The sequence below is a fragment of the Heterodontus francisci genome, chromosome 1 (assembly GCF_036365525.1).
Source record: "Heterodontus francisci isolate sHetFra1 chromosome 1, sHetFra1.hap1, whole genome shotgun sequence".
Classification (NCBI taxonomy): domain Eukaryota; kingdom Metazoa; phylum Chordata; class Chondrichthyes; order Heterodontiformes; family Heterodontidae; genus Heterodontus; species Heterodontus francisci.
Genome location: NC_090371.1, coordinates 151,880,513 through 151,901,418, shown reverse-complemented (window position 1 = coordinate 151,901,418; position 20,906 = coordinate 151,880,513). Strand labels below are relative to the sequence as shown.

Sequence of the window (20,906 nt, the reverse complement as noted above, 5' to 3'; positions counted from 1 at the left end):
CCTTTTAAAAAATTTGTTGATGGGTTTTGGATATTGATAGCAAAGCCAGCATTTATTGTCCATCCCTAATTACCTTTGAGAAGATGGTGGTGAGCTGCCTTCTTGAACTGCTGCAGTCCATATGGTCTAGGTACACCAACAGTGCCGTTGTGTTGGGAGTTACAGGATTTTGACCCAGCAACAATGAAGGAACAGCGATGTAGTTCCAAGTTAGGATGGTATGTGACTTGAAGGGAAACTTGGAGCTGGTCATGTTCCCATGCATCTGGTAGAGGTCACAGGTTTGGAAGGTGCTGTCATAGGAGCCTTGGTGAGTTGCTGTCAGGCATCTTGTAGATGTTACACACTGCTGTCACTGTGCGTTGGTGGTGGAAGGAATAAATGTTTAAGGTGGTGGATGGGGTGCCACTCAAGTGGGCTGTTCTGTCCTGGATGGTGTCGAGCTTATTGAGTGTTGTTGGAGGCGCACCCATCCAGGCAAGTGGAGAATATTCCATCACACTCCTGAATTATGCCTTGTAGATGGTGGACAGGCTTTGTGGAGTCAGGAGGTGAGTTGCTTGCCGCAGAATTCCCAGCCTCTAATCATTCACTTGTAGCCACAATATTTATATGGCTGTGCCAGTTAAGTTTCTGGTCAGTGGTAACCCCCAGGGTGTTGACGGGGGATTCAGTGATGGTAATGCTGTTGAATGTCAAGGGGGCGATGGTTAGATTCTCTCTCTTGTTGGAGATGGTCATTGCCTGGCACTTGTGTGGTGAAAATGTTACTTGTCGCTTATCAGCCCAAGCCTGAATCTTGTCTGGGTATTGCTGCATATGGACATGGACTGCTTCAGTGTCTGAGGAATTGTGAAATGATACTGAACATCATTCAATCAATGAACATCCACACTTCTGACCTTATTATGGAGATAGTTGGACCTAGAACACTGCAGCAATGTCCTGGGGCTGAGATGATTGTTCTCCAACAATCACAACCATCTTCCTTTGTGCTAGGTATGACTCCAGTGGAGGATTTTCCCCTGATTCCCATTGACCAGTTTTGCTAGGGCTGTTTGATGCCACAGGGTCAAATGCTGCCTGATGTCAAGGGCAGTCACTCTCACCTCCCCTCCGCAATTCTGCACTTTTGTCCATGTTTAGACAAAGGCTGTAATGTGCTGTGGAGCTGAGTGGCCCTGCAGGAACCCAAATTGCCAAAAGTGAGCAAGTTATTGCTGTGTAACTGCTGCTTGAAACCACTGCTGCCGACACCTTCCATCACTTTGCTGATAATTGAGAGTAGACTGATGGGGCGGTAATTGGCTGGATTGGATTTATCCTGCTTTTCGTGTACAGGACATGCCCGGACAATTTTCCACATTGTCGGGTAGCTGCCAATGTAGTAGCTGTACTGGAACAGCTGCCATAGGTGCGGCAAGTCCTGGAGCATTTCTTCAGTACTATAGCTGGGATGTTCTCAGGCCCCGTAACCTTTGCTGTATGCAGTGCCTTCAGCCATTTCTTAATATCAGGTGGAGTGAATTGAATTGACTGAAGACTGGGATCTATGATGGTAGGACCTCAGGAAGAGGCCGAGATGGATCATCCACTCGGCCTATCTGGCTGAAGATGGTTGCAAATGCTGCAGACTTGTATTTTGCATTTTGCACTGATGTGCTAGGCTCCCCCATCATTGAGGACTTGATTATTTGTGGAATCTCCTCCTCCGGTTAGCTGTTTGATTGTGCACCATCATTCATGAGCGGATGTAGCAGGACTGCAGAGCTTTGATCCTATCTGTTGGTGTGCGATCACTGAGCTCTGTCTACAGCATGCTGCTTCCGCTGTTTAGCATGATGCAGTACTGTAGCTTCATCAGGTTGGCATCTCATTTTTAGCTATGCCTGGTGCTGCTTCTGGCGTGCTCCCTTACGTAACTCATTGAACCAAGGTTGGTCCTCTGGATTGATGGTAATGGTGGGTGGAAAATACTGGGCCATGAGGTTACAGATTATGGTTGAATGCAATTCTGCTATTGCTGCTGATGGCCCACAGTGCTTTATGGATTCCCAGTTTTTAGCTGCTAAATCTGCTCTGAGTCTATCCCATTTAGCATGGTGGTAATGCCACACAACACGATGGAAAGTGTCCTCAGTGTGAAGATAGGACTTTGTCTGCACAACGACTGTGTGGCTGTCACTCATAGCAGTCATGGACAGATGTATCTGCGACAAGTGGATTGGTGAGAACAAAGTTACGTAGGTTTCTCCTAATTGTTGGCATTCTCACCATTTGCTGCAGGCCCAGTATAGAAGCTATGTCCTTTTGGACTCGGCCAGCTCGGTCAGTCGTGGTGCTACTGAGCCACTCCTGGTGATGGACATTGATGTCCCCCACCCAGAGTACATTTTGTGCCCTTGCTACCCTTGGTGCTTCTTCCAATTGCCGTTCAACATGGAGGACAACCGATTCATCAGCTGAGGGAAGGCAGTAGGCAATAATCAGCAGGAGATTTCCTTGCCCACTTTTGACCTGTTGCATGAGACTTCATGGAGTCTGGAGTCAGTAGTGAAGACTCCCACGGCCACTCTCTCTTGACTGTATACCACTGTGCCACCACCTCTGGTGGGTTTGTCCTGCCGGTGAGACAGGACATACCCAGAGATGGTGATGGTGGTGTGTGGGACATTGGCTGCAAGCTATGTTTCTGTGAGTATAACTGTGTCAGGCTGCTGCTTGACTAGTCTGTAGGACAGCTGTCCCAATTTTCGCACAAGTCCCCAACTGTTACTGAGGAGGACTTTGCAAGGTCAGCTGGGCAGGGTGTGTCTTTGTTGTCTCCGATGCCTAGGTTGATGCTGGGAGGTCCAACGTTTTTCTAATCCTATTTGTCTTTTCTGTCGCAGTTGCTAGAACATTTCAGGGGTTAAGATTAAGATTCAACCACATTGCTGTGGGTCTGGAATCACAAGTAGGCCAGACTGGGTAAAGATGGCAGATTTCCTTCTCTAAAGGACATTAGTGAACCAGATGGATTTTTTATGACATTCTGGTAATTTCGGGGTCAGCATTAGTGAGACTAACTTTTTATTCTGGATTAATTTTACTTAATTTAAATTTAAATTTCCCCACCTGATTTGAACACGTCTCCGATGCTTTAGTCCAGGCCTCTGGATTACTAGTTTAGTAACATTACACTCTTCTACTGGTTCCCGCTGGCTCAAACGATTGTTGAAGTAGAGTTAATAAATTCTTTTGAAAGGGAATTCGGTGGTTCTTAGAAAAAGAACAATATTGTATAAAGGGATATGGGGAGTCAGCAGGAAGATGAGCCTAGGTGGCCTGTGGAGTAAAACACCAGTGGAGCCAAATGGGCTTTTCCTTTGCAATAAAATTCCACTCATTTTAATCTTTGGATGTGCCATCATACGCTACAGCAGCGGTAATGTATTTTTGTGAACTCTGCAGTGTTTTAAATTGGCAGATTAGAGTACAGGATGTCTTTTGCAAAATTTGGAATATAGTTTCTACAAGACCTAGTACATCTGATAAATGCATTTTGAATGATTTTAAAGTGGAATGCAAGGACAAAGCATATAGAGTGATTCTATATGCATAATCTCTGAATAAATTGTTATCTTTATTTTTGAACCTGAAAGCTGTCATATCCTTTCAGACAGGTTTTTTTAGCTATTACTTTCTTCCAATTAGAAAGGTGTTAGCTTTTCTTTGTTGAAGAAATGATTAATTTGTTGTTTGTGGTTGTTTATATTTTTTTCCTGCAGATATCGGCAGTTTGTGTCTTTGCCCTTGGCAAAAAGAATATTCTGTATGGACTGTCAGATTTTGTTACTTCCTGAGGAGTGGGACCAGCATTCGTCTCATGACCAGCTGGGAGATGTGTCTCTCGGTCAGCTGAAAAGACCCAGCCATTTGTTGCTCCCACTGGAGAACAAGAAGACAAATGCTCAGTACCTGTTTGCTGACCGCACTTGCCAATTCTTGCTGGATTTAATTGTTTCATTGGGTTTTCGAAGAGTGCTGTGTGTTGGAACACCACGGTATGTCAGTGTTAATGAAGTTTTTCCAGCTTTAATTCTTTTATCTCCTTGCACTACATGCTGAACCCGATCAATGTGCTAATAATTTCTCTGATATCTGTCTGACTTTAGAATTTTGTGAACTAGTGACATCAGATCCTACAGATCCACTGAGCTTCATTTCTGTGCAGCATTTCAGATCTAAGCACAAATCAAATGGGCTTCAGTAAAGATTTTAGAACAATTTTCAAGAGAGTTTCTCTGTACACATAATGGTAACCCTGATTTGCTATGACTCTCCACCATGAAGACTTGATTTTTAAAAATTGGATTGATAAAGGAAGCGCTCATACTCCCCAACCCCAACAACTGATGTCAAAGCAGTTTCAGTGATGGCATCCAATTTTAGTTCCCAACCTGTGACAAGCTTCCTATTTCTGATATTTTGCTGTAGAGAGGTGCTATGTAGAGGATGGGTACCTTTTCGCAGCTAAAAATAGGGGAATTGGAGGACTAGATGATCCTGGCTCATATATACCACCTCCTGCTGGCCAGTATGGAGTCCAAGATCAGGCTGTTTGCAGGTGCTCAATGAGCTTGAAGGTAATCAGAAGACAAAATTCTTACTTTATTTTCTCTACTGTCTTCTCCTTGAAAGTGATGCCGGGGCATTGACTGCCCGCTGATGCCCCACTCAGCCCATTCTAAAATTGTAACATCAAAAGTCAGCAGGCCATTTGACTACAGTGCATTTTAAAAAAAGTATTAGAATGTGTATATTCTGATAACACGAATGTAAGCTAGACTTGAAATCTTTGCCCGGAGGAGGTGAGCAATTCCTGAAATTATAACTTGTCTTCAACTTCTATAAATCTGTTCCGTTGTTCTAATTTGAACATAAATTATTTTTCCTTCATCTTTCCCCAGATGTAATTATTCTCGCAGTGGAACTTCTATTATTAAGTTTAGTTTCTTCAGCATGTCTTTGATATCAGTTTCATCTTGGTGAATAGCTTTCAATGAGAACTGAATTTTAACACCCAGAAATAGATGGGTTTGGGTCAGGTCAAATGATAAATTTAAAAAATCTGAAACCCAAGCCCAGCGTGCCTCCAATCCGCCCACTTCAGTGTTTAATAGAGGCAGGACAAGGAAGCGGGTTGGCAATTTAAATATTTTAGTGAGGCTATCGGCCTCTGATTTAACCTCCTTTGCACGTTTTACAGTGGCCGGACGGGTTTCCCAGGCCTTGGGAAACCTGGACACTGTTGAGGACAACTTCAAGGAGAAGCACTGTAGCACTGCTTGGTATCTGGAGGTGCAGGAGTGCTATTTCACCACCTGGCCCCTTGAGTGTCCCACTTGCCAACTTCCCCTACAAAAAGCTCTTGAATTGGAATTCCTTGGGGTTAGGGATCGAACACTGCAGCCCATACCCTGGTTGTGGATCGAACCTACCTACTGCTGAATCATCTCTGCCTGACTGGAGGTCAAGCCTGTCAATCAGGCTGAACATGTGAAATACAAAAGTTAAAACTGCACAGAATGTAGGGAAACTTGGACTTGCGGGTTTCCTGTCCAAAACTCTTTCCCCCCCCCCCCCCCCCCCCCGTCCCGCCCCACATTATTATCCAGACCTGAGAGACTTCTTTGAGCAGTTCTGATATTCATGAGTGTAATACAAAACTGGATAACATACCAAGTGGATTTGTTAAAGTAGAAGGTATTTCTTGCTCTATAAAGTTAATGGTAATTCTTTGAATTAATTTTCAGGCTTCATGAGCTAATAAGGATGCGCCAGTCTGAAAAGAAGGAACCAGTTATGAAGAGTCAGCTGCTGGATATTGATTTCAGGTAACGTTATTTTTGTTCAGTTCTTTTTTTAATGTTTAGAATTAATTTATATGCTCACCAAAAAGTTGAGGTATGTCAATGCTGGGAATTCAACACTCCCTTTCTTCTGCTGTCACCTGTTGTGAGCACGAGCATTCCGAGTTCAACTGTAGCAATTGCAGATACAGAATTGTTTCTTTTTCCATACCCAGTGGGCTGGATTTTGTCGTGCTGGCGGGTCTCCTGGCACTGGGCCGAAAAGGCGAGGGGAGCCACTGGCGTAATCTAAGGCGCACAGGCACTTAAGTGCCTGGTACTGGGATCCCACCTCCAACAGCTGCCAGCCAATCACAGGGCCAGCAACTCAGCAGTATCAGCAGCGCCACCAGGCGCAGTGGCTACTGCAAGAGGCCTTGGACCCAGGCCCAGCGCTGGAGATCCGAACCTAAGGGAAGTGATGTGGGTTCGTCGGGGCCAGACCGGCAGGCCCTGGAGAGGGTGGGCGCGTAGTGCAAGGGCAGTGGAGTTAACCCAGGTGGATTTTTTTCCTGGTGGGTGACCCTCCCAAGCCTGCAAGGAGGTTGCCTCATTTTACTGGGCAACCTCCCCGCATGGCACAGGCCTCCCTGCCGCTGGTTAAATCCCAGCGGCAGCAGGAAGAGGCCCTTAAATGGCCATTAATAGGCCACCTAAGGGCCTCAATTGGCCTTGGATTGTGAAGGCTGTCGTCGGCCTATCCTGCCCCCGACAAAATCGTGTTGCGACGGGGTGGTGACAGGCCCTCCATCCCCTGCCTCTTGTTGCAACTCCGCCTCGAATCCCTTGGAGGGCCCATAAAATGTGCTTTAACTGAAAACTCAGAAGAATATCTGAATTGGAACGGTTGATTTTCCATACCAGGCAACCTTATGGACCTGTCTAAATGCAATTAACAGTTGTTGAACTAAGTGTGTGTGGTTTTGTGTTGAGGGACTACTCTTACTAGGAATTGTGTTGAGAATGCCCAAACCCAAGGAAATTTTAACAAGGGTAAAGAATTGTGACTTTTATCTTGAGTCTAGACTGAATATGAACTGAGTCTTAGAGTTGAAATGCAATCTGGTAACGCACTGTGCACTTCTAGTTCATCAGCCTCTGAGGTTTGAAAATACAATATTGCAAGTCAGTGCCATTCAGATGCAAATAAAAGAAACAAACTCCTGGGAGCATACTTTGAAAATTCTGCTGAGTTGTGATTAAAGAGTTTGAGTTGGTTGTCCTCAGAGGTTACAGTTAGTAGAGTATAAAATCCAAAGTTCTTCGTTCATGCTTCATTGTATAAAAGTAAACATTTCAAATGTTGTTCCCTTTTGTTATCCTTGCTAAGTAAAACTGCAAAGAATAAGTTATACTACATGGCTTGAGTACTATTCTTGTCTTCTGCATTTCATAAATCATGTAAAAGCTACAAGAATTTTAAAAAAATCACACTGAGTTTATTAGAGACAAAATGTATGCAGCAGAATTTAATGAATAAATCTCAACTAGAATAATACCTATTTTTACATAATGCAAGTGAGCAGTCCTGGATTGCAAGGGGAGTATTTGCTTAGCATCATATGTTGCATTAGTGTTTCTTGATGCAGGTAACTCATTCATCTGCTTTCTTTCCTGTTTACTAATTTTAACCAATGCAACGAAAGTGAGTATGATGCAGAGCAAATTCTAATTAAAAACCAAGTTAAATAAAGCAATGAGAAATTTTAAAATAGAAATAGAAGATAAACCCGGAACTCTAAGTCACAAAAACAGACTGAAAATAATTCTCCCCCCACCGACCTGTAGATTTTTATATACCAATAGATACTGAAAAGCTCCAAACAATTTTTTGAGAGATTAGCATGATAACAATATAATGGGAACTCATCTTGGCTCTAAAAGTGTTGCATTAATCTTCCCATAGGAATAAATACTGATGTATGTATACAGGGTTTAATACGGCTCAGTAGCACATTAGTAATATCCAGCCCTAAAAATGCATGCATCATGTTGCATGCTCCTTTCCTGAGAATTGCCTGCTTGGGTACATTGCTAGTAATATGTTACTTCTCACATTTTTTAGGGTTATTTTGTGCTCAAGCGGTTGACTCTTGTAAGTAGTACTGTACAACTGGAATTTGAGTAAGAATACCTGGTATGAATTGCCAATCAGTTGTCGTTATCTTCATTGGAGGCAAAGCACTTCTACACACATTCAGTGCCTCCCTTGATGGCAAATCTGTGGTCAAGATCACTACAAACCTTACAACTATACTATGGCACAGCTTGTTGGCACCGTATCATGCCTGGCCATCACTGCTTTCTAAATATCTAGTTTGCATATCACTAACTTATCGGATTGTATAGGAGCAGCAGCTAATGGAAAGAGTCGAAAAGCAGGATAGATTGGCTCAGTGAAATGATGGTGCATTCTGTCGAAAAGATTTGACGTGATACTGGAGAATTCTTGTATCAACTTCATGCTATCAGCATCGTAAAATGCAGCGAGTCCTTTCTCATAGTCAATGTACACTCCTACTTTTTCCAACTTTGAGAGCTTCGTACTACATTTGACATTTCTATCATTATGCCAAGCTAAAAGCTGGCTACCCTTTAGTTCAATGCACCAGGACTGTCTGTTTCTTCCCAGTTTTGTAGACTTGTGCTTCCCTTTCCGTTCTATGGATCCATATGCAATTCCAACACACCATTGTGCGGAGGGCTTGACATCCACTTCCCAGTAATGCTTTCCTCTCATCAGACCTTTGGCAGCTAAGATATTATAGATCTTGTCAAATCGCAGAGGACTGTCAGGAGCACTCAATGACTCACTAGCTACTGACATGCTAGTTAGATCCTTTGAAACCAGCACATTTTTATGTGCTGATGTGATGTCGAGGATAACTGGTGAGTATTCTAGGGAGTAGGAAAGAATTTACAGTCAGCATTCCCAGCAAGAGTAGGCATCTGGTAAATTCCTTAATCATTCTTCTTATTTGAAGTAACTGATATGATCTAATCCTTAGACAATAAGCATCCCTATGGTCACAGTCCTTTCACAATATCTGGCATTTTAATGTTTATCAAAGCGATTAAAAAAACTCAGCATTTTATTACTGATGAATATGAGCTTTATGTTTTGAGTCTTGCCTTGATTTAATTTGGTATTATAAAAAAATGCCCATTTTAGGAAATCTAGGAGCTGCAATATTCTGTCATACCCTATTACATTTATGGTGCTGTTCTTTCATTCCCTTTTTGTATTTTCTGTAATGTTTCCTCATACCCTGGTTATATTTACTGTGCCTTTAGGATTTTGTGAAATGTTATCCATGTTCCAGGATCAAGTAATGTGAATCCTTTGCAGATTTAAAGTTGAGGGAAATAAAATTCTCCACTTTACAGTCTGGTATAAAGACACTAAATTCCTTTTTTGTGCAAGATCAAGATAACATGTGCAACGTTTGCAAATTGTGTTATTATAAATCCTCGATCCTTTGCTCCCGGGAAAACTGGTACCTAGAATTGATGTCAGCGCAATTGTAAAGTGCATGAGAGAGATCAATCTCATATGCTCTATGTAAATATATAACAATCTTGATAGAGAATATATTACTCGTGTTTTTGTAATGCCGTATTAATGTTTTATTCTAAGCTTTTTGTTTTCTTTTAAAAAAAAAAGGCAATTTATAAGAGTGTAAAAAATGTTAATACTGGGCAATGGCTATTAAGCCCAAAAGTGTGTCACTTTGAGAGGTCAACTCCCACTTTACCTGTCTTCTCATCTTATCACTGCAGAATCACATGCAGTTGTTATTTGAGCCCATTTATATTACATGCTTCAGTGGTCTTTAATAGTAACTTTTTTTTAAGGGCATTTAAGTGGTCATTAGATAGACATATGGATGAAAATGGAATAGTGTAGGTCAGATGGTTTCACAGGTCGGCGCAACATCGAGGGCCGAAGGGCCTGTACTGCGCTGTAATGTTCTAATTCTAATTCTAATTCCACAGGCTGCTGCTTACATTAAGTTGTTCCAGCTGACTTCCCTTCTTACTCCTGAATTGCTAAATTTTAACACGTGTCCCTTGATGTTTTAATCCTTTGTCCTGGTGAATGATTTACTGTGATTAATTTTGTCAGACTCCCCCCCCCCCCCCCCCCCCCCCCTTCCTCATCTTGTAAAATTAGTAAGGCTGCTGGAAAATCTTTTTTTTAATAGCGAAAACTTATAGAACGCTGCAGTTTTCTTTTGGAATACTGTAGCCTCTCATAATTATACTTATGAAGATATTACTATTTGTATATGTTAATAGCTCATTTATGAATAGACAAACCATATAATTTTAACTGTAAAGCTGCTGTTCTTTATATTGGAGGGCTGCAAATGTAACAGATACCCATGTTCATATCTGGTGTTGCTGAATTGGCCCTCAGTTCAGTTCTTCAGTGTGATCTTTGGATTTTTTTTTGTTTTGTTCTTTCCAACTGTCTTTACTGATTGATTAGGCTAACAAAATGTTTGAGCTGGCTCTCATGTACAATAGATATGGCTGTAGAGTATACAAATGGTAAAGGGTGTGAGAACAGTTAAGATATAGCACACGCTACCTAATAAAAATGTCTTCCTTTGCAATTGTGAATATAAGTTGGTTGAAATGTTCCGCAGGGACTTCGATAACTTCTGAAATCTGGCTTCATCCATTTTTATGGCCTGGATTTCATTCTGAGTTTTCTTTGAATAACTTGGGATGAAAAAGGATATAATAGATTCCAGTTGACAATTTATCAAGTGTTACATTAAACCATAATTGTTAATTTCTCTTAAAACATATTTCATTGTTTTAGAAAAAGCAAATCTCCTAGCCACAATTGACGTACATATACCTATTGAAATGTTCTCACCCAGAGGGTGGTGGGGCTCCGGAGCTCACTGCCTGAAAGGATGGTAGAGACAGAAACCTTCAATGCATTTAAAAAATACTTGGATATGCACTCGAAATGCCATAACCTACAAGGCTATGAACCAAGAGCTGGAAAGTGGGATTACCATGGATAGGAAAAAGCACACAAGCAAAATACTGCGGATGCTGGAAATCTGAAACAAAACCGGAAAATACTGGAAATACTCAGCAGGTCAGGTGGCATCTGTGACGAGAAAAACAGTGTTAACATTTCAGGTTTGTGAGCTTCGTGAGAATTGATAAAAGTTAGAAATGTAATAGGATTTGAGCAGGTCGGGGTGCGGGGTGGAGGGGGAAACGAAGAACAAAAGGGAAGGTCTGTGATAGGGTGAAGGGCAGGAGAGGTTAAATAACAAATGGTTTCATGATACAAAGCCAGAGGGAGTGGTAAAGGGACAAGTAAAGAAACAAAAGATGTGTCTGGATGAGGTGTGACTGGCAGGATAGCCGCTACCCAAACACAAAGTTAAGGAATTAAAGGCTGGACAGCTCTTTTTCAGCTGGCACAGCTGGAATAATCTTTTGTGCCTTAAATATTCTACGTTCTCTCTTCAAAATATTAACAGTCTAGTGTCCAGTCCTTACTTCCTATGATTTTCTACTTCTGTCCCAATTTTGCCACACCTGGGCACAACAGAAAGAAGAACAATTAAATGGGAAATACACTTATTTTGCAAGGCATCCCAAAGCTTTGCACTGCTGTACCTCTAATATCCGTCTGCCAGCACGACACAGCTGGTTTTCCTACTAACCGTTTTCTAATATCTTCAAAATTAATCTGTTTAATTTTAATCTTTTTTGAAAAAAATCCTGTTTTGAATTAATTTGTTAAATTAAATCATTCTCTGGCGAATGAGCAATTTAAAGCAGTGGTCATTGATTTAGAATCATAGAATGAATACAGCACAGAGGAAGGCCATTCAGCCTGTCATGTCCTGCCGACTCTGCAAGTGCAACTCACCTAGTCGCACTCCCTTTCCTTTTCCCTGTAGCTCTGCAATTTCTTTCTGTTCAGATAATTAACCAATTCTCTTTTGAAGGTCTTGATTGAATCTACCTCCACCACACTCTCAGGCAGTGCATTCCAGATCCTAACCACTTGCTGCATAAAAATGCTTTTCCTCATGTTGCCAGTCATGCTTCTTTTGCCTTAAATTGGTGTCCTCTGGTTCTGGATCCTTCCGCCAATGTGAACACTTCCCATCAACTCTGTCCAAACCCCTCATGATTTTGAACACCTTGATCAAATCTCCTCAATCGCCTCTTCCCCAAGGAGAATAGCCCCAGCTTCTCCAAACCTTTCCATGTAACTGAGCTTCGTCGTTCCTGGAACAATCCTCATGAATCTTTTCTGCATTCTCTCCAATGCCTTCTGAAAATGTGGTGCCCAGAACTGAACACAATACTCCAGTTGAGGTCAAACCAGTGTTTTCTATAGGTTAATTATAACTTTCTTGTTCTTGTACTCTGTGCCCCTATTTATAAAACCCAGGATCCTAGATGCTTTATTAACTGATTTCTCAATCTGCCTTGCAATCTTCAATGATTTTTGTGCATATAGCCCCAGATACTCCCTGCACCCCCATTAGAATTATGTCCTCAATTTATATTGCCTCTCCTCATTCTTCCTACCAAAACGAATCACTTAACACTTTACTGCATTAAATTTTATCCGTCATTTGTCTATCCATTCCACCAGCCCGTCCATGTCCCCTTGAAGTTTATCACAATCCTCCTCGCAATACTTCCAAGTTCTGTGTCATCCGCAAATTTTGAAATTGTGCCCTGTACATCCAAGTCTAGGTCATTAATATATATCATGAAAAGCAGGGATCCTAACACCGAGCACTGGGGAACCCCACTATGTACCTTCCTCCAGTCCGAGAAACAACCGTTCACAACTACTCTCTGTTTCCTGTCACTCAGCCAATTTCTTATCCATGCTGCTGCTGTTTTTATTCCATGGGTTGTAACTTTGCTGACAAGCCTGTTCTGTGGCACTTTATAAAATGCCTTTTGGAAGTCCATGTACACCACATCAACTGCATTACCCTCATCAACCCTCTCTGTTACCTCATCCAAAAACTCAAACAAGTTAGTTAAACACGATTTGACCTTAACAAATCCATGCTGGCTTTCCTTAATTAAATCCACATTTGTCTTAGCGACCATTAATTTTGTCCTGAATTATCGTTTCTAAAAGCTTTCTCACCACCAAGGTTAAACTGACTGGCCTGTAGTTGCTGGGCCTACACCCTTTTTAAACAAGGGTGTAACATTTGCAATTCTCCAGTCCTGTGGCACCACCTCTGTATCTAAGGAGGATTGAAAGATTGCCAGTGCCTCTGCAATTTCCACCCTTACTGCCCTCAGTATCCTTGGATGCATCTCATCCGGTCCTGGTGACTTATCAACTTTAAGTACAGCCAGTCTATCTAATGCCTGCTCTTAATTTTTAGCCCATCCAGTGTCTCAACTACCTCCTGTTTCACTATGATTTGGATAGCATCTTCTTCCTTGGTAAAGATAGGTGCAAAGTACTCATTCAGTACCTCTGCCATACCTCCTGCCTCCATGTGTGTTTCCTCTTTTTGGTCCCCAAAGGACCCCACTCCTCCTTCCACCCTTTTACTGTTGATGTAGCTATAGAAGACTTTTAGATTCCCTTTTATATTAGCTGCCAGTCTCTTCTCATACTCTTTCTTTGCTTCTCTTATTTGTTTTATCACTTCCCCTCTGAACTCTCCATATTCAACCTACTTGCCAATTGTATTATCTACCCAACATATGTCATATGCACCCTTTTTCTGCTTCATCTTTCTATCTCTTTCAAGATATAGAGCTCTGGACCTGTTTGCCCTACTGTTCCCCCTCGTGGGAATACATCTTGACTGTACCAGAACCATTTCCTCTTTAAAGACAGCCCATTGTTTAGTTACAGTTTTGCCTGTCAATCTTTGATTCCAGTTTACTTGGGCCAGATCCATTGTCATTCCATGGAAGTTGCCCGCCCCACCCCAATTAATTATCTTTACTCTGGATTGTGCCTTGTCCTTTTCCATAGCTAACCTAAAATTTGTGATGCTATGTTCCCTACTGACACTTGATTCACTTGACCCACCTTATTCCCCATCCAACAATGCCTCCTTTCTTGTTGGACTGGAAACACACTGATGTAGAAAATTCTCCTGAACACACTCTCAACTCTTTGCCGCCTCTGCCCTTTACACTATTAATAACCCAGTCTATATTAGGATAATTAAAGTCCCCCATTATAACTATTCTAATTCTTTCACCTCTCTGTAATTTAAAGCAATGAGTTTCTCCAAAACTAAGTGAGTAGGCATCCCCAAAATAAATCAAATAAAATCAGACTGCAAATGAATGAAATTAAATTGGGCTTGGTTGGGAGTGGGTCCATAAATTAATTAAGTCAATGAATTGTGGCTGAATAGATGAAATTGGTCTGTTTACTTTGACCTTGTGCTCTCCTTTTCTTTTCTGTGTACTTGGGCTATGCAATCTCTCCAGTCTTCCATATCCATTCCTCCTTCCAACTCTATTCTTCACTTGCATTTATGTCAATTGCAACCATGCCAGCAAAACACATTTCCCACTTCTTATTCCCTATGACCCCACCAATGGTCACTATTACCACAGATACCCACTGTCTTTGTGGGTATGTGAAGTTGTTCACTTTGGCAGGAAGAATAAAAAAGCAGAGTATTACTTAAATGGAGACCGACTGCAGTACTCCGAGGTGCAGAGGGATCTAGGTGTTCTAGTGCATGAGTCACAAAAGGTTAGTCTACAGGTACAGCAAGTAATAAAGAAGGCTAATGGAATGCTATCCTTCATTACGAGAGGAATTGAAAATACAAGTATGTTATGCTTCAGTTATACAGGGCATTGGCCTTAGAGTCATAGAGTTAGACAGCACAGAAACAGGCCCTTCAGTTCATCGTGTCTGTGCTGGCCATCAAGCACCTAACTATTCTAATCCCATTTCCAGCACTTGGCCCATAGCCTTGTATGCTATGGAATTTCAAGTGCTCATCTAAATACTTCTTAAATGTTGTGAGGGTTTCTGCCTCTACCACCCCTTCAGGCAGTGTGTTTCGGGTGAAAAGATTTTTCCTCCAATCCCCTCTAAACCTCCTGCCCCTTACCTTAAATCTATACCCCCTGTTTATTGACCCCTCCGCTAAGGGAAAAAGTTTCTTCCTATCTAACCTATCAATGCCCATCTTGTATACCTCAATCAAGTTCCCCCCTCAGCCTTCACTGTTCTAAGGAAAACCACCCCAGCATTTTCAGTCGCTCTTCATAGCTGAAATGCTCTAGCGGAGGCAACATCCTAGTGAATCTCCTCTGCACCCTCTCCAGGGCAATCACTTCCTTCCAATAGCGTGGTGCCCAGAACTGTACACAGTACTCCCGCTGTGGCCTAACTAGTGTTTCATACAGCTCCATCATAACCTCCCTGCTCTTATATTCTATGCCTCGGCTAATAAAGGCAAGTATCCCATATGCCTTCCTAACCTCCTTATCTACCTGTGCTGCTGCCTTCAGTGATCTATAGACAAGTACACCAAGGTCCTTCTGACCCTCTGTACTTCCTAGGGTCCTACCATCCATTATATATTCCCTTGCCTTGTTAGTCCTCCCAAAATGCATCACCTCATACTTCTCAGGATTAAATTCCATTTGCCACTGCTCCACCAATCTTACCAGCCCATCTATATCGTCCTGTAATCTAAGGATTTCCTCCTCACTATTTACGACACCACCAATGTTCGTGTCATCTGCGAACTTACTGATCATACCCTGTATATTCATGTCTAAATCATTACTGTACACTACAGACAGCAAAGGTCCCAGCACCAATCCCTGCGGTACACCACTGGTCACAGGCTTCCAATCGCAAAAACAACCCTCGATCATCACCCTCTGCCTCCTGCCACTAAGCCAATTTTGGATCCACTTTGCCAAATTGCCCTGGATCCCATGGGCTGTTAATTTCTTAACCAATCTTCCATGCGGGACCTTATCAAAAGCCTTACTGAAGTCCATGTAGACTACATCAGCTGCTTTACCCTCATCTACACAGCTAGTCAGCGCCTCGAAAAATTCTGTCAAGTTAGTTAGACATGATCTCCCCATGTTTTCCAACCACTGATGTTAGGCTCACCGGCCTGTAATTACCTGGTTTATCCCTGCTACCCTTCTTGAATAATGGTCCCACATTCGTTGTCCTCCAATCCTCTGGTACCTCTCCTGTGGCCAGAGAGGATTTGAAAATTTGTGTCAGAGCCCCTGCAATCTCCTGCCTTGCCTCATTTCACATACATCTCATCTGGGCCTAGGGATTTATCCACTTTTAAGCCCTCTAAAACAGCTAATACTTCCTCCCTTTCAGTGCTAATATGTTCAAGTATACCGCAGTCCCCCTCCCTGAACTCTACACCTACATCGTCCTTCTCCATTGTGAACATGTTTTAAATGATTACTTTTCATCTCTCACCTAAAGATGTGAGAGCACATCTCGAATACTATGTGCAATTTTGGTCTCCTTATTTAAGAAAGGATGTGAATGCGTTGGAGGCAGTTCAGAGGAGGTTTACTAGATTGATAACCTGGATGAGCAGGTTGTCTTATGAAGAAAATTTGCACAGACTTGGGCTTGTTTTCACTGGAGTTTAGAAGAGTGAGGGGAGACTTGATTGAAGTATATAAGATCCTGAACGGTCTTGACAAGGTGGATGTGGAAAGGATGTTTCCTCTTGTGGGTGAGTCCTGAACTAGGGGGCACTGTTTTAAAATTAGGGGTCGCCCTTTTAGGACAGAGATGAGGAGAAATTTTTTCTCTGAAGGTTGTGCAACTTTGGAACACTCTGCCTCAGAAGGTGTTGGAGGTGGGGGTCATTGAATAATTTTAAAGCGGGAGTAGATAGATTCTTGTTAGGCAAGGGAATCAAAGGTTATCAGGGGTAGATGGGAGTGTGGAATTTGAGACACAAACCGATCAGCCATGATCTTATTGAATGGCGGAGCAGGCTAGAGGGGCTGAATGGCCTACTTCTCCTAGTTTGTATGTCGTTCAGGACACATTACCAATCTCCAGACTACTTTTTCCCCTACCTACTCACTCAAATACATTGTACTCTTCAATGTGTATTACCCATATTCCAAACTTCTCATTTACTCCTTGGCTGCCCTTTGTCGCTGTACTCACTCAGACCATCAACTATTCATTACAAGCATAGTTGCACCTTTCCCTCACATTCTAACTATGCCCTATTACCAATTACAATTCCATGCCATGCATCTTGATTACTGACTATCCAAGTTACACCCAAATGCACTCTGCCCATTGTCCCTCCCAACAGCCCCCACTACTGTACTCCATTACCTCAAGGAGGGAGGGTTTGGTGCAGGAGGGAGGGTTTTGGTTTCCTGGATAACTTGGGGCTCTTTCTGGGGTAGGTGGGACCTCTACAAACAGGATGGTCTTCACCTGAACCAGAGGGGTACCAATATCCTTGGGGGGAGATTTGCTAGTGCTCTTCGGGGGGGTTTAAACTAATTCAACAGGGGGATGGGAACCTAAATTGTAGTTCCAGTGTACAGGATGTTGAGAGTAGTGAGGTCAGGGATAAGGTTACAAGGACGCAAGAGGGCACTGGCAAGCAAGAACCTGGTTTAAAGTGTGTCTACTTCAACGCCAGGAGCATCCGGAATAAGGTGGGTGAGCTTGCAGCATGGGTTGGTACCTGGGATCTCGATGTAGTGGCCATTTCGGAGACATGGGTAGAGCAGGGGCAGGAATGGATGTTGCAGGTTCCGGGATTTAGATGTTTCAGTAAGAACAGAGAAGATGGTAAAAGACGGGGGGGTGTGGCATTGTTAATCAAGGAGAGTATTACAGCGACAGAAAGGACGTTTGAGGACTCGTCTACTGAGGTAGTATGGGCCGAGGTTAGAAACAGGAGAGGAGAGGTCACCCTGTTGGGACTCTTTTATAGACCTCCAAATAGTTCCAGAGATGTAGAGGAAAGGATAGCGAAGATGATTCTCGACAGGGGTGAGAGTAACAGGGTAGTTGTTATGGGGGACTTTAACTTTCCAAATATCGACTGGAAATACTATAGTTCGAGTACTTTAGATGGGTCTGTTTTTGTCCAGTGTGTGCAGGAGGGTTTTCTGACACAGTATGTAGACAGGCCAACCAGGGGCGATGCCACATTGGATTTGGTACTTGGTAATGAACCCGGCCAGGTGTTAGATTTAGATGTAGGTGAGCACTTTGGTGATAGTGATCACAATTCGGTTAGGTTTACCTTAGCGATGGGCAGGGACAGGTATATACCGCAGGGCAAGAATTATAGCTGGGGGAAAGGAAATTATGATGTGATTAGGCAAGATTTAGGATGCGTAGGATGGGGAAGGAAACTGCAGGGGATGGGAACAATCGAAATGTGGAGCTTATTCAAAGAGCAGCTACTGCGTGTCCTTGATAAGTATGTACCTGTGAGGCAGGGAGGAAGTTGTCGAGCGAGGGAGCCGTGGTTTACTAAAGAAGTTGAAGCGCTTGTCAAGAGGAAGAAGAAGGCTTATGTTAGGATGAGACGTGAAGGCTCAGTTAGGGCGCTTGAGAGTTACAAGCTAGCCAGGAAGGATCTAAAGGGAGAGCTAAGAAGAGCAAGGAGAGGACACGAGAAGTCATTGGCGGATAGGATCAGGGAAAACCCTAAGGCTTTCTATAGGTATATCAGGAATAAAAGAATGACTAGAGTTAGATTAGGGCCAATCAAGGATAGTAGTGGGAAGTTATGTGTGGAATCAGAGGAGGTAGGGGAAGTGTTAAATGAATATTTTGTGTCAGTATTTACAGTAGAGAAAGAAAATGTTGTCGAGGAGAATACTGAGATTCAGGCTACTAGGCTAGATGGGATTGAGGTTCACAAGGAGAAGGTGTTATCAATTTTGGAAAGTGTGAAAATAGATAAGTCCCCTGGGCCAGATGGGATTTATCCTAGGATTCTCTGGGAAGCTAGGGAGGAGATTGCAGAGCCTTTGTCCTTGATCTTTATGTCGTCATTGTCGACAGGAATAGTGCCGGAAGACTGGAGAATAGCAAATGTTGTCCCCTTGTTCAAGAAGGGGAGTAGAGACAGCCCTGGTAATTATAGACCTGTGAGCCTTACTTCGGTTGTGGGTAAAATGTTGGAAAAGGTTATAAGAGACAGGATGTATAATCATCTTGAAAACAATAAGTTCATTAGCGATAGTCAGCACGGTTTTGTGACGGGTAGGTCGTGCCTCACAAACCTTATTGAGTTTTTCGAGAAGGTGACCAAACAGGTGGATGAGGGTAAAGCAGTGGATGTGGTGTATATGGATTTCAGTAAGGCGTTTGATAAGGTTCCCCATGGTAGGCTATTGCAGAAAATACGGAAGTATGGGGTTGAAGGTGATTTAGAGATTTGGATTGGAAATTGGCTAGCTGAAAGAAGATAGAGGGTGGTGGTTGATGGCAAATGTTCATCCTGGAGTTTAGTTACCAGTGGTGTACCGCAAGGATCTGTTTTGGGGCCACTGCTGTTTGTCATTTTTATAAATGACCTGGATGAGGGTGTAGAAGGGTGGGTTAGTAAATTTGCGGATGACACTAAGGTCGGTGGAGTTGTGGATAGTGCCGAAGGATGTTGTAGGGTACAGAGGGACATAGATAGGCTGCAGAGCTGGGCTGAGAGATGGCAAATGGAGTTTAATGCGGAAAAGTGCGAGGTGATTCACTTTGGAAGGAGTAACAGGAATGCAGAGTACTGGGCTAATGGGAAGATTCTTGGTAGTGTCGATGAACAGAGAGATCTTGGTGTCCAGGTGCATAAATCCCTGAAGGTTGCCACCCAGGTTAATAGGGCTGTTAAGAAGGCATATGGTGTGTTAGCTTTTATTAGTAGGGGGATCGAGTTTCGGAGCCACGAGGTCATGCTGCAGCTGTACAAAACTCTGGTGAGACCGCACCTGGAGTATTGCGTGCAGTTCTGGTCACCGCATTATAGGAAGGATGTGGAAGCTTTGGAAAGGGTGCAGAGGAGATTTACTAGGATGTTGCCTGGTATGGAGGGAAGGTCTTACGAGGAAAGGCTGAGGGACTTGAGGTTGTTTTCGTTGGAGAGAAGGAGGAGGAGAGGTGACTTAATAGAGACATATAAGATAATCAGAGGGTTAGATAGGGTGGATAGTGAGAGTCTTTTTCCTCTGATGGTGATGGCAAACACGAGAGGACATAGCTTCAAGTTGAGGGGTGATAGATATAGAACAGATGTCAGAGGTAGTTTCTTTACTCAGAGAGTAGTAGGGGCGTGGAACGCCCTGCCTGCAAAAGTAGTAGACTCGCCAACTTTAAGGGCATTTAAGTGGTCATTGGATAGACATATGGATGAAAATGGAATAGTGTAGGTCAGATGGTTTCACAGGTCGGCGCAACATCGAGGGCCAAAGGGCCTGTACTGCGCTGTAATGTTCTTTAAAAAAAAAAAATTCTCAATTCCTTTTTCTGATGCCTACTCATTTCTTTTCGGAATACTCACTACCTCACATTACATCAGAACCTTAAACTACTCCCACAATATCACAAAACCCACAAATCGTCCCAGACAAATCCTGACAGTGTCACAGCACTGTACTAGGTCCACAAGTATACAACGCTACAACGTCTGTTTTCCCAACAACAAAATGAGAGAGATGCATATTATTTTTTGTCTCAAAATAAAGCTTCACAAAAGCTTGTTGTAAAATACTCATGCCAGGAGAACCATCACAGAAATAATCACTGTCGATCTCGAGTACATCCAGGTCAGGTATAGATTGGCCAAATGTCGAGTCAAACTCATTTTGCTGGTCCCAAACAATGCCCCTACGTCACTCTGAATTTTTTCACTTCCCGTATCATTCATCCTTTGAATATCTGATTGAGATTCCCAATTAGTTTTATACCATCAGCCATAACCATTTGGTACTAAACTGAGATTGACCAAATACATTTTATGTGGAGCC

General features: G+C 42.8%; 2 protein-coding genes across 3 annotated transcripts in view; one reads left to right on the top strand and one right to left on the bottom strand.

Moving 5' to 3' along the window:
• The window catches only part of zcchc4 (zinc finger, CCHC domain containing 4), a 132,527-nt gene that overhangs the window by 21,436 nt on the left and 90,185 nt on the right, over positions 1–20,906 (top strand). For both annotated transcript variants that reach the window (XM_068037257.1, XM_068037266.1), the window contains 2 exons: positions 3,771–4,046; positions 5,799–5,879. In XM_068037257.1, coding sequence (XP_067893358.1) covers positions 3,771–4,046; positions 5,799–5,879 — 357 coding nt within the window. The remainder of the gene's footprint in view (positions 1–3,770; positions 4,047–5,798; positions 5,880–20,906) is intronic.
• The window catches only part of si:dkey-219e21.4 (nuclear factor 7, ovary), a 32,544-nt gene continuing 18,986 nt past the window's right edge, over positions 7,349–20,906 (bottom strand). Inside the window, exons 6-7 of the mRNA XM_068037279.1 lie at positions 10,489–10,622; positions 7,349–8,792 (exon numbers count right to left, since the gene is read on the bottom strand). Of these exons, the coding sequence (XP_067893380.1) occupies positions 8,200–8,792; positions 10,489–10,622 (727 nt within the window). The 3' untranslated portion in view covers positions 7,349–8,199. The remainder of the gene's footprint in view (positions 8,793–10,488; positions 10,623–20,906) is intronic.